At 38.5% G+C, this 22,194-nt stretch overlaps 1 protein-coding gene and 1 long non-coding RNA gene across 3 annotated transcripts in view; one reads left to right on the plus strand and one right to left on the minus strand.

The window, feature by feature from the left end:
* Positions 1-231: 231 nt before the first annotated feature.
* LOC112582341 lies at positions 232-8,355 on the minus strand. 2 transcript variants are annotated; one of them, XR_006548864.2, is made up of 5 exons: positions 8,216-8,355; positions 5,463-5,601; positions 2,788-2,874; positions 2,135-2,276; positions 232-560 (listed from the first exon to the last, which is right to left on the minus strand). It is a non-coding gene; the product is annotated as an uncharacterized LOC112582341 (long non-coding RNA). The 2 variants fall into 2 exon arrangements; XR_003106881.3 differs by lacking the exon at positions 8,216-8,355 and adding an exon at positions 6,717-7,259.
* WDR44 (WD repeat domain 44) overlaps positions 7,424-22,194 on the plus strand; it is a gene marked incomplete in the record, with an annotated part of 85,238 nt that continues 70,467 nt past the window's right edge. Inside the window, 1 exon segment of the mRNA XM_045164556.1 lies at positions 7,424-7,915. Within this exon segment, the coding sequence (XP_045020491.1) occupies positions 7,839-7,915 (77 nt within the window).

Raw genomic sequence — 22,194 nt, forward strand, 5'->3', positions numbered from 1 at the left:
AGCACATAGCAAGCCCTCTGCTGAATGAATGAATGATCAAGCAACCACAGTAAAGCCAGATAAAAATACTGGAAGGTCAATAGTAAGATTAACATTGAAACTAAGGTTAAATTCTAAAAGCAAGCAGGTTCACTCAGTGGTTAAAGACTACAGAAGAAAGGGAACCAGACAGTCCCTAACATCACATGGGCAGCAAGACTGCTGAGGTTCTAGAGAATATTTACAAATGGGGTTGAATTTTAGGTGTACTGTGTGTGTGAGTGTATGTGAAGCAAGGTACTTCTTTCACATTTTAAATTCATGTTACAGCTTTTTCTTTTTTCTGAACTCACTGTTTTTTCTTCTGTTACATCATACCATAACGTTCATTTCCAGGGTGACATTTATTCCCAAGTGCATTCAAGGACTTCAGAGAGCAAACAGCACCTGCTGATGTGTTACACTTGTTTTTCCAGGACCTACCTAGATTCGTGGTTCTCAACCGGCAGAGGGAAGATAAGGATATTTATCCTGGAGTAGTTTTCTACTGTTTCATAACAAATTACCACAAACTGAATGGCCTAAAAAAAAAGACAAATTTGTTAGCTCATAGTTCTGTAAATCAGAAGTCTGGGTACAGTGTGGCTAGGCTCTCTGCTCAGGGTCAAGCATGGCTGAAATCAAGGTGTCAGCTAGGCTGCTTTCTCATATGGAGTTTGAGGTCCTCTTCCCACCCCATTCAGGTTATCAGCAGAATTCATACCCCTGCAGCCAGAGGACTGAGGTCCCCATTTCCTTACTAGCAGCAGGGAGCTACTCTTGATTCCTAGAGGCCACATTTCACATGTCTTGGCCCCCAAAGTCAGCACACAGTATGATGTTTGCTTTCTTTCTTTTTTTTTTTTCCCTAGATGTTTGCTTTCTTCCCAAGCCTGCCAGAGAGTATTTCTCTGACTTTCTTTTCCCACTAGTTAGAGAAAACTCTGCTTTCAAGGGGCTCATGTGATTAGGTCAGATTCACAAGTATCATCCCTCTATCTTAAAGTCAACTGATTTGGAACTTTAATTACATCTGCACAATCCCATCACAACAGCAGATGGATTAGCACTGAATTAAATAACTGGGAGAAGACGTGTGTATAGACGGAGTGAGGCAGTCTTGGAGGTCTAGCTTAAAATTCTGCCTACCATAAACCCCAATGTTGGGATGTTTCTATTTAGATAAATACCATAAAAATGGGAAAAAAAGAAATATCAACCAGTTGCTTTAATTTTTGGAGCAATATTACTATTTTAGACACTTGTCTCATTAACATGGCTCATTTGCTATAAGATAGTAAACTCGATTAAACTGTATATGCACACACACACACGTGCGCACATTAGCCTGACTGATATTTCTTTTTTTTTTTTTTTCCTATAATAAGTCTTTTATTGATTTCTATTCCAAAATGCCATTTTGGGTGGGGGAAACATTAGTAAAAGTAGGCAAATTTCATGTAACATGAGTTTTATCTTATCTGTGCTTATAGTAACTATATCTCATACACATTAATAGTTGTGACAAATACAGTTTTTGTAAGGCTTTACTTCTCTGAAAAATGTTTTAGGTATTATAAAAATTTGGTTTGTCATTCATGAGAATGTCATCCATTATAATTTGTAGAGTGTGGCAGTGGGAAATGGATGGGAACCACTGAGGGGTATTCTTTTTTTTTTTTTTCAATTTTATTTTATTTTTAGACTTTACATAACTGTATTAGTTTTGCCAAATATCAAAATGAATCCGCCACAGGTATACATGTGTATCCTGAACCCTCCTCCTTCCTCCCTCCCCATTCCATCCCTCTGGGTCGTCCCAGTGCACCAGCCCCAAGCATCCAGTATCGTGCATCAAACCTGGACTGGCAACTCATTTCATACATGATATTTTACATGTTTCAATGCCATTCTCCCATGTAAATGTTTGCCACCAGATTATTTCACCAATTAAAAAATAACATATATATGTATGAATGTATATATTCTTTTTCTTCCATGAAAGAAAAATAAAAGATCTCTTCCTCAGATTTTGACCTGGAGTGAATTTTTGAAGCATAAAGTTCATATGTCTTAGCTTCTCTCTCTTTAGATTAGGTCATATATTACTACTTACTGTTTTGAAAAACAAAATTTTTCTTAGTCCATATTATTTAGAAGTGAACCTCTAACATTATACTTTGCTTCTAGAAGCTCCACATCAGTGCATCATTTCACAGTTGCTTTAGAAATTATCATTACCATTCTCTTTGTCAGGCCTGCAGTGTAGAAAACATGAATTTTTACCAGTAGAATAATTACATTCCAAGATTTTCTTTGTGGGTATTTTTTCCAAGTTCATTTTCTTAGTGGCACTTATTAAACTGTTCCAGAAGCTAAGTGTGACACATGTAATACCTTATATTGGAAATGAATCTCAGATTTTCATTTCATGTGTAAGTCTACCTTGTATATAATTGGTTATATATTTTCTTTTAATATTTTCCCCTCGTTTACACAGTAACACATATTCATTGTAGAAAACTGAGTCATTTTAGAAAGGTACAAATAACCATAAATTTCATTATTATTTTAATCAACAACCAAAGACAATCACCATTAATCATTTGGGAACACTCTTCCAGAAGTCTCTTCGCTTATATACACATATAGATACATAGATAAATAATTTTCATAAATGGAATTATTCTTCATGCAATTATTTCATAACATCTGTTTTCATTTAACACATTATCAGCTCCTGTCACGTCAATGAATTTAGAGACTTACCCCTTAACGACTGGTGGTTAGCACATTGTTCTTGTCTGCTAGTAACCCTTTCTTGGAAAAAACATCCATTGCATACTCCACGTGGTCCTAGTAAGAAAGATGATCAGAGTAGTCTCTCCCTACGTGGTGTGTGGCAGGGAATCAGTTGACCCATGCCTGAAAATTCAGAGTCTCTATTCCCTTAGCTACAAGGGTTTCCTAAGACCAATCAACATAGACCCTGAGATTTAATATATCAACACTAGGAGAGAGAGCGAGTCTTACTTCCTTTAGGATTGAGAATTATTAAGACAGTATAAACCAATTGCCTACAGTCAGCTTTGCTGACAACAAAAAGGAATCTGTCTGTGATAGGAAAATTGAAGTCTAAGCACAAAAGAAGCCAAGATAAGCAAAGATGAAAGAGAAAGTTTTGAGATCTCTTAGACTCTGGATCCCACTATGCCTGAAGCTACTTCATCTGGACTACAGTCAGTGTTGCTATAATACAACATAGGCTTTCCCCAAAATTACTGCACTATGCAAAGTTGTTCAGTAAAAATCACAGGGCTTATGGGGGAAATGGGACTAGGAGTACAAGATTTAAAAACTTTGTCACTGACACATATACAAAAAAGGTATGAACTTAATGAAAATGGTAGCACAGTTTTACACGCTAACTGGTTACAAAATACAAAAATACTACAATAAACATGGTGCTTTAGTTTGAAAAAGACCTGAAGCTTGCTTGAGGAAATGGGTATCAGAAGGGTTGCAAGTTATGAGTTACTGCGAGGTGACAGATGGACAGTTATCTGAAATCAGGTGGAAAGCTGCAACACTAGGTGTGGATGTATGACTCAAAACATACACAGAAGTGAGGCAACTGGTAGATGGCTGAGGTCTATGTGTATTTTATGTACTCCTCTGCAACTTGATTCATCTGGGTTTAGTTTTCTGTTTTCACCTAATGTTTCTGGCTGACAAAACTGCACATAAGAAAATGCAAAATTCATCTTACACTTAAATTGTTCTCTAATACATTAGTCACAAAGGAACAGACAAGTGTTAGAGCAGTCTGTACTTAACTATGTAAGTGAATAAATTCCCTTTTTTGGTTTAACATAATTCCAGTTAGCTTTCTTCCAGGGTCCTGAATAGTAATATATGGCTAAAAAATATTTCATTACACATCAGTAACACATTTTAAGTTCCAGGCTGGCTTCTCTGTGTCTCTTGACACATTTCTAGACTCTTTCTCTACTTTCAGTTCTTGTGTGCTCAGAGATTGAAAATTCATTTTAATATTAACATAAACCATCATTAAGAAGGTGGGGACTTCCTTGGTGGTCCAGTGGCATTAAGACTTCACCTGTCAATGCAGGGGGTGTGGGTTCAATACCTGTTTGGGGAGCTAAGATTCCACATGCTTCACAGTCAAAAAACATGAAACAGAAGCAATATTGTAACAAATTCAATAAAGACGTTTAAAAAAGAAGGTAGAATGGACCTGAAAAAGGCATAAAAATTCAAAGTCAAAAGTTTTTTAGGTTTTACTATTATTATCTGTAACACAACTGACTTTTCAAACAGATGATTGAAAGTTGATGATTACAGAATTTAATCTTGGCCCTGACAAGTTTTGGCCATTTTCAGAATGATTTTTCCCATGGATTCTGCTACTTTAAAATCCATAAAAACTCTCACGGTGATTGCAATATTAAATCTTTTCATGTAAATATTATAGCTCAAATCACCTAACCTTGTACATAAAAAAGTTTTTCCCTGGGTTATCACTTTAGCTCTTGTTTATGCAAAGGCCTACATGCATTACAGTTTTATCACTGATGTTCTAGGTGATTACTCTTGGGGTTGGAGCAAAATTGGCCCCAAAGATACTGCCATTTTGTATTATTCTTGACAAGAGGCGAGAGCCAGTATTCCACACCACAGACAAGTTATTTCATACACTGGCTGTGACTTTAGCGCTTGAAATCCCTAAGCGGGGTTTATGCTATGCAGATAAGGAAACATAAAAAGTTTCCTTAAACCCATCAGCCTTAGAACTGTGTAGTTTTTATAGTCATTGGAAATGAGCCACTCAACTCTGCTCTGAAAGCAGACATAAACAATATATAAACAAGTACGGCTGGTTATGTTCCAATAAAACCTTCTTTACAAAAACAGACAGCAGGACAGATTTGTCCAGAGTTCCGGTACCATAATTTGCCAACACCTGCTTTGGGCCAATAGTTTTCACTTTTTTTTTTAATGGAGCCTTGCAGCAGTCTCTTGAGAGTCAAGGAAAGCCAAGCAGGCAGGAACCTGAATTATCCCTGCTTCAACTATAATAGTTTTTATTTTTATGATATGTGGACCCTTGTATGAAATCAGGTTTGATTAAAGAGTTTCATTTCTAATAAGGAGAAAAACTTTAAAACCACAGCCTTGGACTAAGCCTAAAATCTGCTGCCTTAAAACTCAAGAACAGATGTTTAACGCAAAACAAATACATCTTTTGACATCTTTAAAAATGATCATAGGTGGTACACATGTGTTTTGATGTTTCCAGAAATTCACTTTCTCATAAAATTGATAGAAGCATTTAAATAGATAACTTGAACAGCTCTAAAAATGTTATTGGATTATCATTCCTATTTCATTTCAGCTTTTTCTAAACATAATGTTTAAGATACCTTAAAAGGTCCAAGAGAGGTGGTATGAAATAATGGAAAAAACACCAACTTAGGAGACTGTATTTTCCTCCATCGCTAGATTGTGAGCTCCTGGGAAACAGGAAGTAAATTGTCTTCATCTTTGAATTATGCTCAGCACCTAGAACAGAACATGACATCAAGTTTTAATTTTTAAGGCAAATGTAAATTAACTATTACATAGCTGGGGCTGCATAGCTAGGAAGAAAATAAATTCAGGTAGTTTATTTACTTATATCTTTCCATAATCCATAAGGGAAAAAAGCATATCTTTCCTGATTGTATGCTAAGTTGCTTCAGTCATGTCCAACTCTGTGCAGCCCTATGGACTGTAGCCCACAAGGCTCGTCTGTCCATGGGATTCTCCAGGCAATAATACTGGAGTGAGTTGCCATGCCCTCTTCCAAGGGATCTTCCTGACTCTGGGATTGAACTCTGGGTCTCCTGCATTGGCAGGCGGGTTCTTTACCATCCTGGGAAAGCCCCTTATAGTGAGCAACAAAATAAAGTTTGTACTTTGAGATATATATTTTAAACCTAGAAAATTAGCATGTTTAAAACACATAAAAGCTAATAATTGGGTCCACAAATCTCTTATGTGCACTTCTTAAATACAAAAAGTTCTGGAAGCCAAACATTTTTGTTTTCTATTTTTAGTGACTTATTTGACAGTCAATTTAGTCTAACCTAAACTTATCTGACAGTAGTAGCTGACTTGAACTGAAGGTGGCTACTTACTGGTGTTTATCTACCCCTTATGAATAATCATAAGGTTTGGTGCAAGAAATATTACCCTATTTGATTATGCAGCATGTTCCCTCAACTCCCTAGGGTGTTAAAGAATACATAGTATATGGCATTCGGTTTTACACAAACTCGCCAGACAACCCCAGATCTTTTCCTGGTTGCTTTCCACGTAGGAATCTAGAATCCCATTCCAGCCTCTCTGAGGCCGTGCCCGCGGTCCCAGTTGCTTTTTGCCGCCATCTTGAGCAACAATTGTAGTGCAAACAGCTCTGAGTGCCTTCCTGTCTCGGCAGTTGGAAAAATAAATGTGCTTCCCGATTATATATAAAGTCAGCATTATCACTTTGATGGTCAATGATGCGTTAACAAAGAACATCTTGGTCTTTTATAAGCACCTTTCTATTCTCATCACTGGACACTGGGTAGTCGAGGATCAGAATTAAGTTACAAGCTCTTAGCCTTGCAACGGAATCTGCTCAATATATTTACCATTTGACTGATGCACATCTTGACCAGTATGTAAGAATTTCTCTCCCGTTAAGTGTGGGCAACAATAGGTATCTGTAAAGAGAAAGTAACCGGAGGCCCTACAGTGGCTCAGCTCCAGCAACAAATCCATCATTACTCCATTGAACTGGCACACTCCCCACTATCTCTCCTGGACCCCACCCTCTGGCCGGCAGGATCCTATCTAGAGATCTCAATTAGAGATCTTGTACTAAATAGCACAGGTTATGCCCCATAACGCTAGAGGAGGTGGACCCGCCTACTCCCTAGGGTTTGGGAATCTGGGCTTGGATAAATTAAATCGACGAAAATTTAAACCACAATGCCAACTTATCCCGACACCATTTCCTCATAAGAAAAAAAGCCGACTCCAAATCACCCGTCTAAAAATGCCTCTCTTTAGAACTGCAGAGTTAGTGAATGGGACACTCTGCCGGACCCCACCTACATCAGGCGCGCTCCCACAAAGTCGGGGGACAGCGCCGCTCAGGCGTAGGCTCTAGACTCCTCCCCTCAGAACACTCATCCCCACCCTTCCCCACTACTTCCGGCCCTCACCGAACGCCCTCAACGGCGCTTGCGCCGTTTTGATAGGCTTCTCGAGTACAAGAAATCTGAGCTCTGCCTCTCAGGAACCGCCCCCGCCTCCTCTTCGCTCCGCCCACGCCCCACCGGCCCCTCCCGAAATCTCGCGAGGGTAGGTGCGCGTCCGTGTTTTGCGGGCAACTAGCTCTCCCAGCAGCTGTAATTGCCGCTGCGGGAGATATTGGAGCTGCTGTCGTCCGCGCACCCGCCCTCCCCCACTGAGGAGAGCCACCGCCTCTTTCGCTCTTTTCACACACCTATCGCCGGGAGCGGCGGCAGCAACAGTCCCTGGATCCACCGCCGCCTCCTCAGACGGCCGCTCTGCTGGTTATTGCCTCAGTCCGGCAGTTGCCGGCGGCCCCCTGTCCAGCTCCTCTCTTCAGATCGTCTGCTCCCTCCTCATCCTCTCCGGGACCCACCTCCCCACGGTTCGCCGGGGTGGAGGACGACGAGGAGGAGACGAGAGTCACCCTACCTCCAGGCGGCGCCGGCCCCCTCACCCCCGGGTGTGTCCTATAAATGGCGTCGGAAAGCGACACGGAGGAATTCTTTGATGCCCCTGAAGATGTGCACCTGGAGGGCGGCGACCCTATCGGGTAAGTAACCGGAGCCCTGGCCCAGAAGCCAGGCGTCCCCGTCTCCTGGCTTCCCCTGTGCCGTACCCCCTACACCCCTTCCAGGTCCCGCCGCCGCAGCCCCTCTCCGTCTCCCTCGGCTACTTCAGAGTGAGTTCCGGGGAGGGCAATCGCCCACCTCGGACAAACCCCCCTCTTGGCCCTGGTAAACGGCCCCCGGGCTTCTCTCGGAGCCTCTTTCTCTTGTCCAGCTTTCTGCGAGGTGGGACAGTTTACGAGCTCGAGAGCCGGAGATGTGTATTTGAGGGTTTCAGAGCTTACCTTGAAACATCCGTTTTGGCCTTGGGGGCCATAGATTAAAGGAGCGGTAACAGGAATTGCACTGACGGTTGTTTTTTTTCTTCTTCTTTTGCCGCTAACTTACCTATCCGATTCAGAGGTGTCTCTACTCCCTATTTGCAGTCCTCTTTTGGTTGCACAAAAAGAAAAGGAGCGGAGCGCGGGGAGGGGGAAGACTGGGTGTTTACTTAGGAAAGTCCTCTAGCTGATGTACTCTAGATCCGCGGTGTTTTATTAAAATACAACCTTGCCATGAGGCAGAGGAAATCGAAGACGAGGTCCTTTACCATTAGCGAGACTGCGGTCTTAAAAGAGTTGCCGTACAGAAATGTGTACAACCGACTACAGCGATACAAACAAGTGCTGAGTAATCTGTGGTTGGAAGGAGAGCCACAGCTTGGTGCTCTTTATCTAATTCTGCAAAATGTTTTAGTGGTGATTAATAGGGAGATTCTGAGTAGGAACTACAGTAGTTGGAAGGCTTCGCTTTGCCTGGGACTTCTACTGACCCACTCCCGACTCTTCCCAGTTGGAATAATGTTTAAAGCGAGTTCACCGAACTCTTCTACTGGTCTTGTGTGGCACTAGAGGCAGTGAAATACATTTTCGTGCTATGAGAACTTGAAAATGGGTAAAATTTGTCATGTTACTGTAAAAGTCACTAATATGCTTCCAAAAGTTAGCTGCCTTCAATTTGCAAGCTTACCCTTGGAAGAAATACCTTAATGCAAATTACTATTATCTGTACATTCTAGAAGTCGTTCTAAAACTGAATAGGTATTATATATAATATGTACCCCAAAAGTTACAGCAACAAAAGCAGAGAAAATGTACGTTGGTAGGTCGTTAATGAGTGTGTTTCCACCAACCTTCAAATCACTAGTATGGGATTTGAAGGTGGCAATGGCCAATCTTGAGATGGCATTGAATCTCCTTTAAGTTCAATATATGAAACAAATTCACAGCTAGATGGTAGAGGATAGAAAATTCACTTGGATTTCCAAGTATATAGGAGTCCTCTGAAATTAAATTTTGTCTTCCTGGTATTCCCCTTAAAGTAATCATATGATTTAATAAATTTAGGGCTGTATGAGTATTGTTTCTTTTCAATGAATGTAACATTTAATTTTGAATAACAGCTACATCAGAACCTGTGTAAACTGCCTAGTAATCCAGTACCTGGCAGAAAGAACTCCAGTGTTCATTCCCTTCTCCTTCCTTTCTTGTAATTAGCAAATTTAACTTCACAGGGTGCTTACTTTGGGAGGAAGTATGCACAACTTGGAGTTATTTAACTTATCTAAACTGAATGAGTCATTTTGATAGAATTGCTAGTCACTTCTTCCCTCCTGGAATAATAAACTTCTCAAGCATTTTGATCCTTTGATATGCTAGGTGAAAAGTAAAAACATCTCTTAGGACCCAGCCTTCTGATTTTAACTCTAACCTGCCCAAATATTGAGGATGTTGAGCTCTATGGGTAAAACTACTGTCAGTCTATGAATTTCAAGGTTCCATCCTGCATTACTGAGGGGATTTCGAAGGAAATTAAACTCTACTGGAGAATTTAATCTGAAAAGAACTAGCAGTACTGAGAGGACTGCACAAGGTTGGCATTATTAACATTTCCTCTGTCCTTTGTGACAGTTTTTGTTATTTGCATAAGGTACTGTGAGGAAACTTGGCTGGGTAACTGACAACCTAGAAATGAGTGAGAAATCTTGATTTGTGAAAACATATGGTATCATCAGATATCGGTTATTAGAAGTACCTTCTCTCCCTTGAGACACACTCAGAGATTTACACCATATGCACTCTAAGAGGTTAACTGACCCGGTTTGGGCACTTTAAGAAATGTTCCTTGCATTGCATGTTCTAGAGTACACAGAACATTTCACCAGATTGTAGTAAACTGAATAGGCTGTTGAGAGTTATCTCATGTTTTGTTAATTAGCAGAATCCAGATAAACAATCCATTTCCTAAAGCTGATTTCTTTCTTCTTTTCCCCTTCCAATGGTGTCTTCAGCTTTGTTATTCTCCTAAATCAGAGTTAATAAAGTTAAAAACCAGTCCAGTTTTTTATAGGAAGACTTGATTTGAATGCAGCTACTTTTCCACAGTGGGAGATCATCTCCACTTGTCCAGCTTTGCAGTGTACATCACAGTTACAACGATTTATTTTGATTGATATTTTAGGTCAGATTTCCTTATTCTTTTCTCCATTTTAATGAAGAACCTTAGGCTCAGAGAGGTTAATAAATTGGCCTAGGGGACACAGCTTCTAAGTGACAGCTGGGATTTGAAACCAGTTCTTTGGACTCCTACTCCAGTATTTTTTTCTAGTACATCATAGCTACCCCATACTGGGTGTGTGCTGTGTGTGTGTGTGTGTGTGTGTGTGTGTGTGTGTGTGTGTATTCAAGGTAATTTCCTCCAAGAGATACTTGAGTCAAATGCTTTAGGACCAACTTGCTAAGTTGAACTGATGCATATATTTAAAACTAGTAGCCCAAACTTCAGTTCTCTTGACTAGAAATACCCACTTTCTCTTTCAAGAATGTGTATTTTGTTTTGTCAGATAGGGCTGTTATAAGATTATAGCATGTTACAACTGAAAGGGACATCTAGTTTAACTCCTTCATGTAAAATGTGAAAGCCAAAGCCCCGAGAAAGGAAAGTGACTTGTCCGAGGTGACACAGCAAACTAATGGCAAAGTTAGGACTTGAATCCAGATCAGTTTCACTATCTAGAATTATCTTCTGCTATCATGCTATCTTTTGATAAAGCAGGAAAGGGAGGAGGAAATTTGGTATAGTACAAAAAAGCCCTGGACTATGAGTCATTTCATTTCCTCATCTTTAATTTGAGGAGAGTTTTAACAGACTTGATGGTATTTGGTACATGATTTAAGACCTGTAGATTTGAAATTAGATATTTACTGGGTAAATTATATGTGAAATGAATGTTTGTGCTATTTTGTGTGGATTATGCATACACATACTAAAGGCTGGCACTGAGAACATGTTGTAAAAACAAACGTGATGTTTTGAGCATTCTTCATTTTTTTTATTGGAAGAAATGGTAAAATTTTTAGAGTAGGAAGGGACAGAAGATCATTTGGCCCAGCCCTTCCATGTAACTGAAAGAGAAACTATGCTCAGAGAGGGGAAGTGACACATTGCTGATTAGCGGCAAACTCAGAACTAGAACCCAAGTCTCCTGATTCCTCATTTATACCATGATGCCTTGTCTGTAGAAGGAAGGAAAGTATTGGCAGTTATCCCTGCTGTAGGTTTCTGGCACATACTCTGTTAGCAGGACTCCTGAGATAGTCAACTACATCTACCATGATTCTGTTTCTTTCATGTCTTGCTGTCAGAGGACATGGAATGTTCTAGGATCCCCACTTTTGCCCACTAATTTTCTCCAAGTCTGGATGAAAAAACGGTGACAGAACAGCTAATATAAGAACAGGGATGGTTATTTGTTTTGTTAGTTTAGTGTCAATTGCAGTCTATTATTTTAGATTGGAGTAATAACCCAAATCTTGATTTTTAAGTCATAAGAACTGAGATCAAACTGTCCCAAAGAGTTGTTTGGTCTAAAAAATAAAAAGTTGCCTAACTGCCTTTGTTGAAAACTGTTTTTCACTTGGACATCAGAAACATTTCTCTCTGAATTGAAAATTGATGCATTTCAATTAAAAATTATTTGTGTGATATGGGTTATTTAAGAGCCCTATTAAAAATAAGCTGTTATTTAACAACCTTATTAAAAATGGCTGTTCATGGGTATAGATGAATTATGGATTATATTTGATTGCCATTGGCTTTGTTGATTGATAGAAATATATTTACATATGCTTTTTTATCACACCATGTAACATCATGTAGAGGTGGGAGGGGACCTTTTGCATATTAATTAGTAATTTCAAGCTCTAAATTTAGTGGCCTCCAACTGTCAGTTTGGTGACTCATGGAAGTAGGACAGTCCAAAGCAGTACTGCAGTTTGAGGACTCAATTTGAATCTGTACAAACTCTTAAAACTGAAAACTTTATTCTGTTCTTGGGGTAACCTACTTCAAAAAATAGGGTAGATAAAATATGATCTTTAAAAATGTTAAAAACCTAGATAGTTTTAGGATGTTGACAGTTCAGTGATGGTCCTACAGAACAAAAAGTAACTTCTAATTGTTTTTATTTGAGACCTGCATAACCTTCACAGTACATGACAGTCCTTGTGTTCTTTTCAGTTCATTGTTTAGATTTTGACAAAGTCAGGTGAATTTGCCAGGCAAGAACCTTGAAGAGGCTGTTTGTTTCCTCCTCAAACTCTGCCTGCAATTCTGGTAATTACTTCCTGGAGTATGTAGGTGGAGGACAGGGTGGTGGTGGTGATGGAGTAGGTGGTGAAGGTAGCCCCTGAAGCCAAGAGAGAGAGACCAGGTTCTCAGACTGCTTACTGGGACATGGATAACTGAGATCAGATGAATCACAGTATTTCGTATTGTTTTAGATACACACCTATACTGTGAATTAAACAACCCTTTCTGTGAGAGATTAATGGTCTATAAGAATTAATTTAAAGTAATAAAAATTGTAGGTACTTTATGATGCCCTACTGATATTTAACTTGAATTGCTAATTAACCTACATTTTTGTTTTCTACCCATAGCTAAGCTAATTTCTACAAACTTTCACAAGGTTTGTTCCACCCTTGCTGTCAGATATTCTTCTGCTAACAAGCTAAACCTTTAATTGGGTGCTTTCCTTACTCTTCAGAGTGGAATCTTATCTGTTCTCTTATTTCAGACTGAGCAGCCTTTGTATTAGTCTGTCATCTCATGATTCAAAATTGTGGAAAAACTGCATAAGACATAATGTGGGCCTCATACCTGATGGCAACCCCAATGTTTTTCCCCAGTCCTATACAAATTTATCTTGGTTACTATAGCAACCAGCCTATCAGTTATTTTTCTAGCTCTTTTGCCTGCTCAGATACTAGGATTACCATATAATCAGGTTCTGCTAAAGCCCTTCAGATCTTAGCATTTTATTACCAGCTGCAGCTGTCTGACAGTTTTAGCTTGGCATTCCATTAGGGTCAATTGGTTTTAAGTTCACAAAACCTTTTTGTCTCCAAACATTTTAAACATACAGAATTTAACAGGAACATGTTTAGGTAATATTTCTCTCATGCTAATTTTATCAGTTCCATTGTTAGTCATTGTCTTGAAGATTGAATGCATTACATCACTGGCATCCAATGGCCATCCATGTGTCATATCAGCTAGAATAAATTTCAAGATTGAGTTACCATTTAAGAAATATATACAAATATGATTTTAGACTCTATGTCATCACCAGCTAGCTGAAGTAACTTAAAAGTACCTTGATTCATCAACTCACAAATAAATAATCTGGCTTCTACCAAAAATTATTTCTGTAGATAGCAGAAAGAATGTTTGGACTTTTCATTCTAATTCGGGAAAACAGTTTAAAAGTTGAATAGGAAAGTTTATCTTTCTTTTGCAGCCTTTGATAAATGGGAAAAGAAATGTAAAGATTGAATAGTTGTACGGATGTTTATTATGTTCTATTTTTTAAAATCTCATAAAAATCTCAGAATTCAAATAACTAAAATAGTTAAGTTACAAACGTGTTTGTCTTGCTAAAAATAAGAATGTTGAAGAAATATTTAGGATATATAAACTGATAGTTCATATAGTAGTTTATATAATGTTTGTGTTAATGTTTGTTTTTGGTGCTCATGCTTGTTAATATTATATGGTGTAGTAATAAATATATGCCTGATTAATCTTTCTAAATATGCCTAATTAATCTTTGAGTTTAACTGAGGTGGTTAATCTTTTAATGCTTTAGCCAATTTTGGCATGTGTTTCAATATATAACAATAACATAAGTAATGTGTTTTTTTTTTCTTTTCTTGTTTATTTTATTTTATTTATTTTTTTAACTTTACAATATTGTATTTGTTTTGAAGTAATGTGTTTTTAAAAATCAGAGTAAAATTTCTCTTAAGATATTTTGTGTACCTTTCAAGAAATGTTTATCTTTCTGAATTAGAATATTATGTAGTAAGCTTGTGAGTTTGTGAAATGATTAAATTAAAATTTCCTGGCTTGAATTTTTATTTTTAAATCATTTGAATGGTTTAAGAGTTTAAAGCATTTTAAGATTGGTTTATCCTATTCAAAGCTCTGGTTACTAAATTCTGATGATGCCCCAAGGAGAACTTTATTTTAATTGCACAAATAGGCTACAGAGCAGAAAAGGTTTTACTTTATCCATAGAACCCTAATCCCTAAAATTTTTTTAAATAAAGGTGGAGGGGAGGATAAGAATTTTTTTTAAGGCCTAGGATGAACCATAAAAATTTTGGAAAGTACTGACAGGAAACTTTAATGTTTTCCAATAGGCAGCCTATACAGAGGAAGCCATACCTGTATAAAATGTACTTGACCACTACTAATTGTAATAGACTGTTCCAGTACAAACTCATTGAACCATGAGCATTCTTATGAACCACAGGTCAAACTCTTTAGAGAACCAATAAATAGAATGTAGAGCTGTATTCAAACCCATTTTCTCAGAAGCAGGCATCCTGGTTACTAAGTAGGCTCAAGAGAAGAGGTAAAAGTGTTCTTTCTGGCATCAATCTTGAACTGCAAAGACTAGCCATGGATGAACTTAATATCTATAGTTCTCTTTTAAATATGTTTTTGAACGTCTTTGTTTAAATTGGGAGACTGAGGAAATTATTTTTCTAGTTATTCAGTTCAGTTCAGTCACTCAGTCGTGTCTGACTCTTTGCAACCCCATGAATTGCAGCACGCCAGGCCTCCCTGTCCATCACCAACTCCCGGAGTCCACCCAAACTCATGTCCATCAAGTCGGTGATGCCATCCAGCCATCTCATCCTCTGTCGTCCCCTTCTCCTCCTGCCCTCGATCCCACCCAGCATCAGAGTCTTTTCCAATGAGTCAACTCTTTGCATGAGGTGGCCAAAGTATTGGAGTTTCAGCTTTAGCATCATTCCTTCCAAAGAACACCCAGGACTGATCTCCTTTAGAATGGACTGGTTGGATCTCCTTGCAGTCCAAGGGACTCTCAAGAGTCTTCTCCAACACCACAGTTCAAAAGCATCAATTCTTCGGCACTCAGCCTTCTTCACAGTCCAACTCTCGGAGCCATACACGACCACAGGAAAAACCATAGCCTTGACTAGACGGACCTTTGTTGGCAAAGTAATGTCTCTGCTTTTGAATATGCTATCTAGGTTGGTCATAACTTTCCTTCCAAGGAGTAAGCATCTTTTAATTTCATGGCTGCAGTCACCATCTGCAGTGATTTTGGAGCCCAAAAATATAAAGTCTGACACTGTTTCCCCATCTATTTCCCATGAAGTGATGGGACCAGATGCCATGATCTTCATTTTCTGAATGTTGAACTTTAAACCAACTTTTTCACTCTCTTCTTTCACTTTCATCAAGAGGCTTTTTAGTTCCTCTTCACTTTCTGCCATAAGGGTGGTGTCATCTGCATATCTGAGGTTATTGATATTTCTCCCAGCAATCTTGATTCCAGCTTGTTTTTCTTCCATCCCAGCATTTCTCATGATGTACTCTGCATAGAAGTTAAATAAGCAGGGTGACAATATACAGCCTTGTCATACTCCTTTTCCTATTTGGAACCAGTCTGTTGTTAGGGTTCTAGTTATTAGCAGTACTATTAACAATTTGTGTGGTTTTTAAAAAAAATCACTCTTTTAAAATATGCTTATCTACCCAAATGACAGGTGGTTTGAACATTTCTTCTCAGCCCCAGATCCACCCCATTCACCCCCAGCTTTCTCCTTCCTAGCTTACCTCAAGGTCATTAGTACAGAGATTCCCTGGTGTAATAATTTATTCTTCCTTAACAAGTGAGAAGAAACAGTGGTGGATGAAATATAATGAATGGGTGGGTCTTTGGGGATGAATAAGGGAAAGATTAGTTAAATTGGATATAGCAGATGCATTGGTAAGTGGGATTGGTTAGTGTCACAGGTAGAGTGGAGCATTGGATTAGTGGAAGATAGGTGAGCAGAAGGAATAGGTAGCTTGATAAAACTAGTACCTTTGTGAGTGAAAGTGAGTGGGTTTGTCAGTATTATGCAATTGGCATTTTATCTTTATTGGATTGGCTTTAGAGATTAAAGCTAGGTACCAAGATCAGTATTTTTTCCTTTAAGTGAACTTTGCTATACCTATTTTATCCCAGGTCAAAGCTCCTGTTTGTTAACTTTTAACCTTTGCCTTATTTTCCTGGGTAGAGAGATGTCTGCAGTTGATGTGTTGTTGTTGTTGTTCAGTCGCTCATTTATGTCTGACTCTCTGTGACCCCATGGACTGCAGAACACCAGGCTTCCCTGTCCTTCACCATCTCCCAGAGCTTGTTCAAACTCATGTCCATCGAGTCGGTGATGGCATCCAACCATCTCATCCTTTGTCATCCCCTTCTCCTCCTGCCCTCATTCTTTCCCAGCATCAGGATCTTTTCCAATGAGGTGGCTCTTCGTATCGGGTGGCCAAAGTATTGGAGCTTCAGCATCAGTCCTTCCCGTGAATATTCAGGACTGATTTCCTTAGGATTGACTGGTTTGTTCTCCTTGCAGTCCAAGGGACTCTCAAGAGTCTTCTCCAACACCACAGTTCAAAAGCATCACCTATCCTAGGTGGAAATGGGGATGCTCTGTGGTTTTCCACTTCCTTTCACAATTTCTTCTAGCAGTACTTTTGAACTTCCTGGTTTCTCTGAGATCTTCACTCGCACTTCCCATTCCTGTAAACACTGGTTCCTATAAGAGTGAAGGGAAGAAATGGAGGGGACTGAGGCAAAGACGGTGGTTTAGATTTATAGGACCTTTGTAACTTGGGTACATTCTGTATTCAGTAAATATTGTGTTAACAGTGAAGCCTTCGGAAGTGTTGTCAGTTATCCTGCAATCATATCGATTTCTTGTTACCAACTTCCCCCCCCACCCAGGATTGAATGTATTCCCAAAAAGAAAGAAGTATTATAGTCCTGCATGTTGTTAAACATGCAAAGAATGGTAATGATTAATGTTGGACATTAATTTTCAAAGTATTTTTATTTACATTATCTCTTCTGACTATCCTGCAGTTCTGTAAGATAGGACAATTTTTGTGAGACAGGACAGTTATGCTAATTTTGCAAATAAACAGCTCAGGGTGAACAGGGATCAGCTAGCAAAAGTGGAATTTCACTAGTTTGTGATACTTAGATGATGATTTTGAATGAAGATGTAAAACATTAGGTCCCTCCCACTTCACTTTTCTAAGCTATAAACATTTTTTGATGATATGTTTTAAATGTGAATTATTAAAATGATGAGGCTGACTCTCCTGCCAGTTGGATATGTATAATTCACTCTTGAAAACAACAAAAAGCAGTATTTTAACTGCTTTTCTTTTTATGCTTTAAAGAAATTGATTATGCTATGGTAGCTAGGTCAGAAAATGACCTTGCTCCTGAAAAAGCTGGAATCCCAGACACTGCTACTACATTTCAAAGGGTATATTCTTTGTTCTTTCTATATTCTAAGGGAAAACTCCTCAAGATGTGAGACACTGCTGATTTGGACTTCTGTGCTTTATCAAAAAGTCTTGATCCCAGATTTTTCTTTTCTGTAATTGTTTTGTAGGTTGTTGTTAGTTGTTTAGACCACATTTTTTTTCCTTTTTTTTTTTTGCAGTATAACTCTGGTTCATATTTTTAGCTACAAGTCACTAATTGGAAACACAATGTTTCTCCCTGCCCCCCCTTCCTCTTCAGAGGTGTTTTCTAGCAGTCACAATGAATGCATGTGGTGGTTTTTAATATTTTCCAGCTGGTCAAACATTTTGGCTATCAAATTAATGGGAAAAATGCATTCCAGTAGCTAATTAGAAAAATATATTCTCAATAATTAGTATTTAAGGTGGAAATAAGGATGAGTAATATTTTTAATAATAAACTTGGCCTACGATTGTTTTATATAAGTAAGCATTCTAGATAATTTGAGATTTTTCTAGAATATTTTATCAAGTTTTACTATACATGGACATAACCAGATGCTCAACACCGAAATCAGATTGATTATATTCTTTGCAGCCAAAGATGGAGAAGCTCTATACAGTCAGCAAAAACAAGACCAGGAGCTGACTGTGGTCCTTATTGCCAAATTCAGACTAAAATTTAAGAAAGTAGGGAAAACCACTAGACCATTCAGGTATGACCTAAATCAAATCCCTTATGATTATACAGTGTAAGTGAGAAATAGATTTAAGGGCCTAGATCTGATAGATAGAGTGCCTGATGAACTATGGAATGAGGTTCGTGAGATTTGTACAGGAGACAGGGATCAAGACCATCCCCATGGAAAAGAAATGCAAAAAAGCAAAATGGCTGTCTGGGGAGACCTTACAAATAGCTGTGAAAAGAAGAGAAGCGAAAAGCAAAGGAGAAAAGGAAAGATATAAGCATCTGAATGCAGAGTTCCAAAGAATAGCAAGAAGAGATAAGAAAGCCTTCTTCAGCAATCAATGCAAAGAAATAGGGGACAACAACAGAATGGGAAAAACTAGAGATCACTTCAAGAAAATCAGAGATACCAAAGGAACATTTCATGCAAAGATGGGCTCGATAAACGACAGAAATGGTATGGACCTAACAGAAGCAGAAGATATTAAGAAGAGATGACAAGAATACACAGAAGAACTGTACAAAAAAGAGCTTCATGACCCAGATAATCACGATGGTGTGATCACTGACCTAGAGCCAGACATCCTGGAATGTGAAGTCAAGTGGGCCTTAGAAAGCATCACTACGAACAAAGCTAGTGGAGGTGATAGAATTCCAATTGAGCTATTCCAAATCCTGAAAGACGATGCTGTGAAAGTGCTGCACTCAATATGCCAGCAAATTTGGAAAACTCAGCAGTGGCCACAGGACTGGAAAAGGTCAGTTTTCATTCCAATCCCAAAGAAAGGCAATGCCAAAGAACGCTCAAACTACCGCACAATTGCACTCATCTCACACGCTAGTAAAGTAATGCTCAAAATTCTCCAAGCCAGGCTTCAGCAATACGTGAACCGTGAACTTCCTGATGTTCAAGTTGGTTTTAGAAAAGGCAGAGGAACCAGAGATCAAATTGCCAACATCCGCTGGATCATCGAAAAAGCAAGAGAGTTCCAGAAAAGCATCTATTTCTGCTTTATTGACTATGCCAAAGCCTTTGACCGTGTGGATCACAATCAACTGTGGAAAATTCTGAAAGAGATGGGAATACCAGACCACCTGATCTGCCTCTTGAGAAATCTGTATGCAGGTCAGGAAGCAACAGTTAGAACTGGACATGGAAAAGCAGACTGGTTCCAAATAGGAAAAGGAGTATGTCAAGGCTGTATATTGTCACCCTGTTTATTTAACTTCTATGCAGAGTACATCATGAGAAACACTGAACTGGAAGAAACACAAGCTGGAATCAAGATTGCCAGGAGAAATATCAATAACCTCAGATATGCAGATGACACCACCCTTATGGCAGAAAGTGAAGAGGAATTAAAAAGCCTCTTGATGAAAGTGAAAGTGGAGAGTGAAAAAGTTGGCTTAAAGCTCAACATTCAGAAAATGAAGATCATGGCATCTGGTCCCATCACTTCATGGGACATAGATGAGGAAACAGTGGAAACAGTGTCAGACTTTATTTTTCTGGACTCCAAAATCACTGCAGATGATGACTGCAGCCATGAAATTAAAAGACGCTTACTCCTTGGAAGAAAAGTTATGACCAACCTAGATAGCATATTCAAAAGCAGAGACATCACTTTGCCAGCAAAGGTTTGTCTAGTCAAGGCTGTGGTTTTTTCTGTGGTCATGTATGGATGTGAGAGTTGGACTGTGAAGAACACTGAGCACCGAAGAATTGATGCTTTTCAACTGTGGTGTTGGAGAAGACTCTTGAGAGTCCCTTGGACTGCAAGGAGATCCATCCAGTCCATTCTGAAGGAGATCAGCCCTGGGATTTCTTTGGATTAATGATGCTAAAGCTGAAACTCCAATACTTTGGCCACCTCATGCAAAGAGTTGACTCATTGGAAAAGACTGATGCTGGGAGGGATTGGGGGCAGGAGCAGAAGGGTACGACAGAGGATGAGATGGCTGGATGGCATCACTGACTCGATGGATGTGAGTCTGGGTGAACTCCAGGAGTTGGTGATGGACAGGGAGGCCTGGCGTGCTGTGATTCATGGGGTCGCAAAGAGTCGAACATGACTGAGTGACTGATCTGATCTGATCTGATCAAGTTTTAAATACACCTTCATTAAAGAATGCAGAAGTAGAAATTCAGATAAATCGTAAAAGTAGAATTTATAAACTAAAATGCTTAATTACTGAAATATGTCGTTTTCTATTATTCATAATATTTAGGGAAAATATGAATAATTAAATGTTACCAGTTACACCAAGCCCTCAGTTCAGTCGTTAGTTTACAACTTCCTTTCCCATCAAATCTTTTATCAGAGATAATAGTAATGTTTTGTGTGTGATTTAGTTTGACTTTTTTTTGTTCCTCTGCCAATCTTTGGTGATAAGCAGAAATGGCAACCCACTCCAGTGTTCTTGCCTGGAGAATCCCAGGGATGGGGGAGCCTGGTGGGCTGCGGGCTATGGGGTCGCACAGAGTCCAACACGACTGAAGTGACTTAGCAGCAGTAAACTCAGAAGGAGAAAAATAATCTCAAAGTCTGAATAATCAGTTCATTGATAATATAATTGATTTAGTTACATTTTTTGAAAAGGGGAGTTGTGACAGTTTCTTTAGTGCTCTTAACTTTTATGTGAGGTGACCTTAGAAGTTACTGGCATTTAATTTTTAAGATTAGTACACCAATGAATGTTTTAAATAACTTAAAAATCATATTAGTACATTAACTTGATAAAGCTTCTGTAAAGTGGCCTGTAGACAAAAATCTTGTTTACTTTCTAAGAAAGTTACAAAGTGATTTAGCACGATTGCATTAGTATTGACTTTTCCAGACAGTCGTAAATTTAGCCATCTGTTTCTGTTGCAATTTTCTAGAAATTATTTTAAATCATTAATAGATGTGACTTTTATCTAACCCAGTTTGACAGTTTAGAACGTTGATATAGCTGCCCTACCCTGGAGTTACTGTTTGAATGTGAGTATTTATTGAATGGTTGTAAATGTGCAGGGTAGAATGTTTTTAGTTTAGAATTCTTGAGCAGGCCTAGAGAAGTGATTATTCTGTTATTTTATCAATAAATAGATTATGAAGCTGCTTTTTCAGAAATATGACATAAAACTACATGAATTACATGTATCAGTTTTGAAAAATCAGCTTGTCGTTTTAGACAATATTTAGTTGCTTAAGGTCCACTTCAAGTTTGTAATTACTTTATAAATGGCTGGAATTATATTTCATTATAAAGTTTCCTTTGATTTCATTATAGATCACTTACAAATGTTGCCACAAAATCTACTTTCAGAAAACATAGAACCATTGTGCCAAACTTTCTCACCATCTATTTCTGTTAATATCAGTGATAAAATAGTCATTAGGTATTTTAGACACATTCTGCTTCTTGACTTTCATAGTACTTTAAAATGGCACTTCAAAGAATATTAAAAGTATTAATTCACATCTTGAGGATTTGGTTAATTCCCTGTTAGATAACTGTCTTAAGTATATTCTCCATTTTTTATTAATCTTGTTAATAAGCCAAAATTACCATGTATCAAGGGAAACCTCCTTCTATGGGGACTTTTATGCTTAGCATATAATCTAGTAAAACTTGCCATAAGAATGTAACTAATTAATAAATACATTTATTTAATGATGTATATGCATCAGTGTATACATTTTAATTCCA

The sequence above is a fragment of the Bubalus bubalis genome, chromosome X, assembly GCF_019923935.1.
Source record: "Bubalus bubalis isolate 160015118507 breed Murrah chromosome X, NDDB_SH_1, whole genome shotgun sequence".
Lineage (NCBI taxonomy): Eukaryota > Metazoa > Chordata > Mammalia > Artiodactyla > Bovidae > Bubalus > Bubalus bubalis.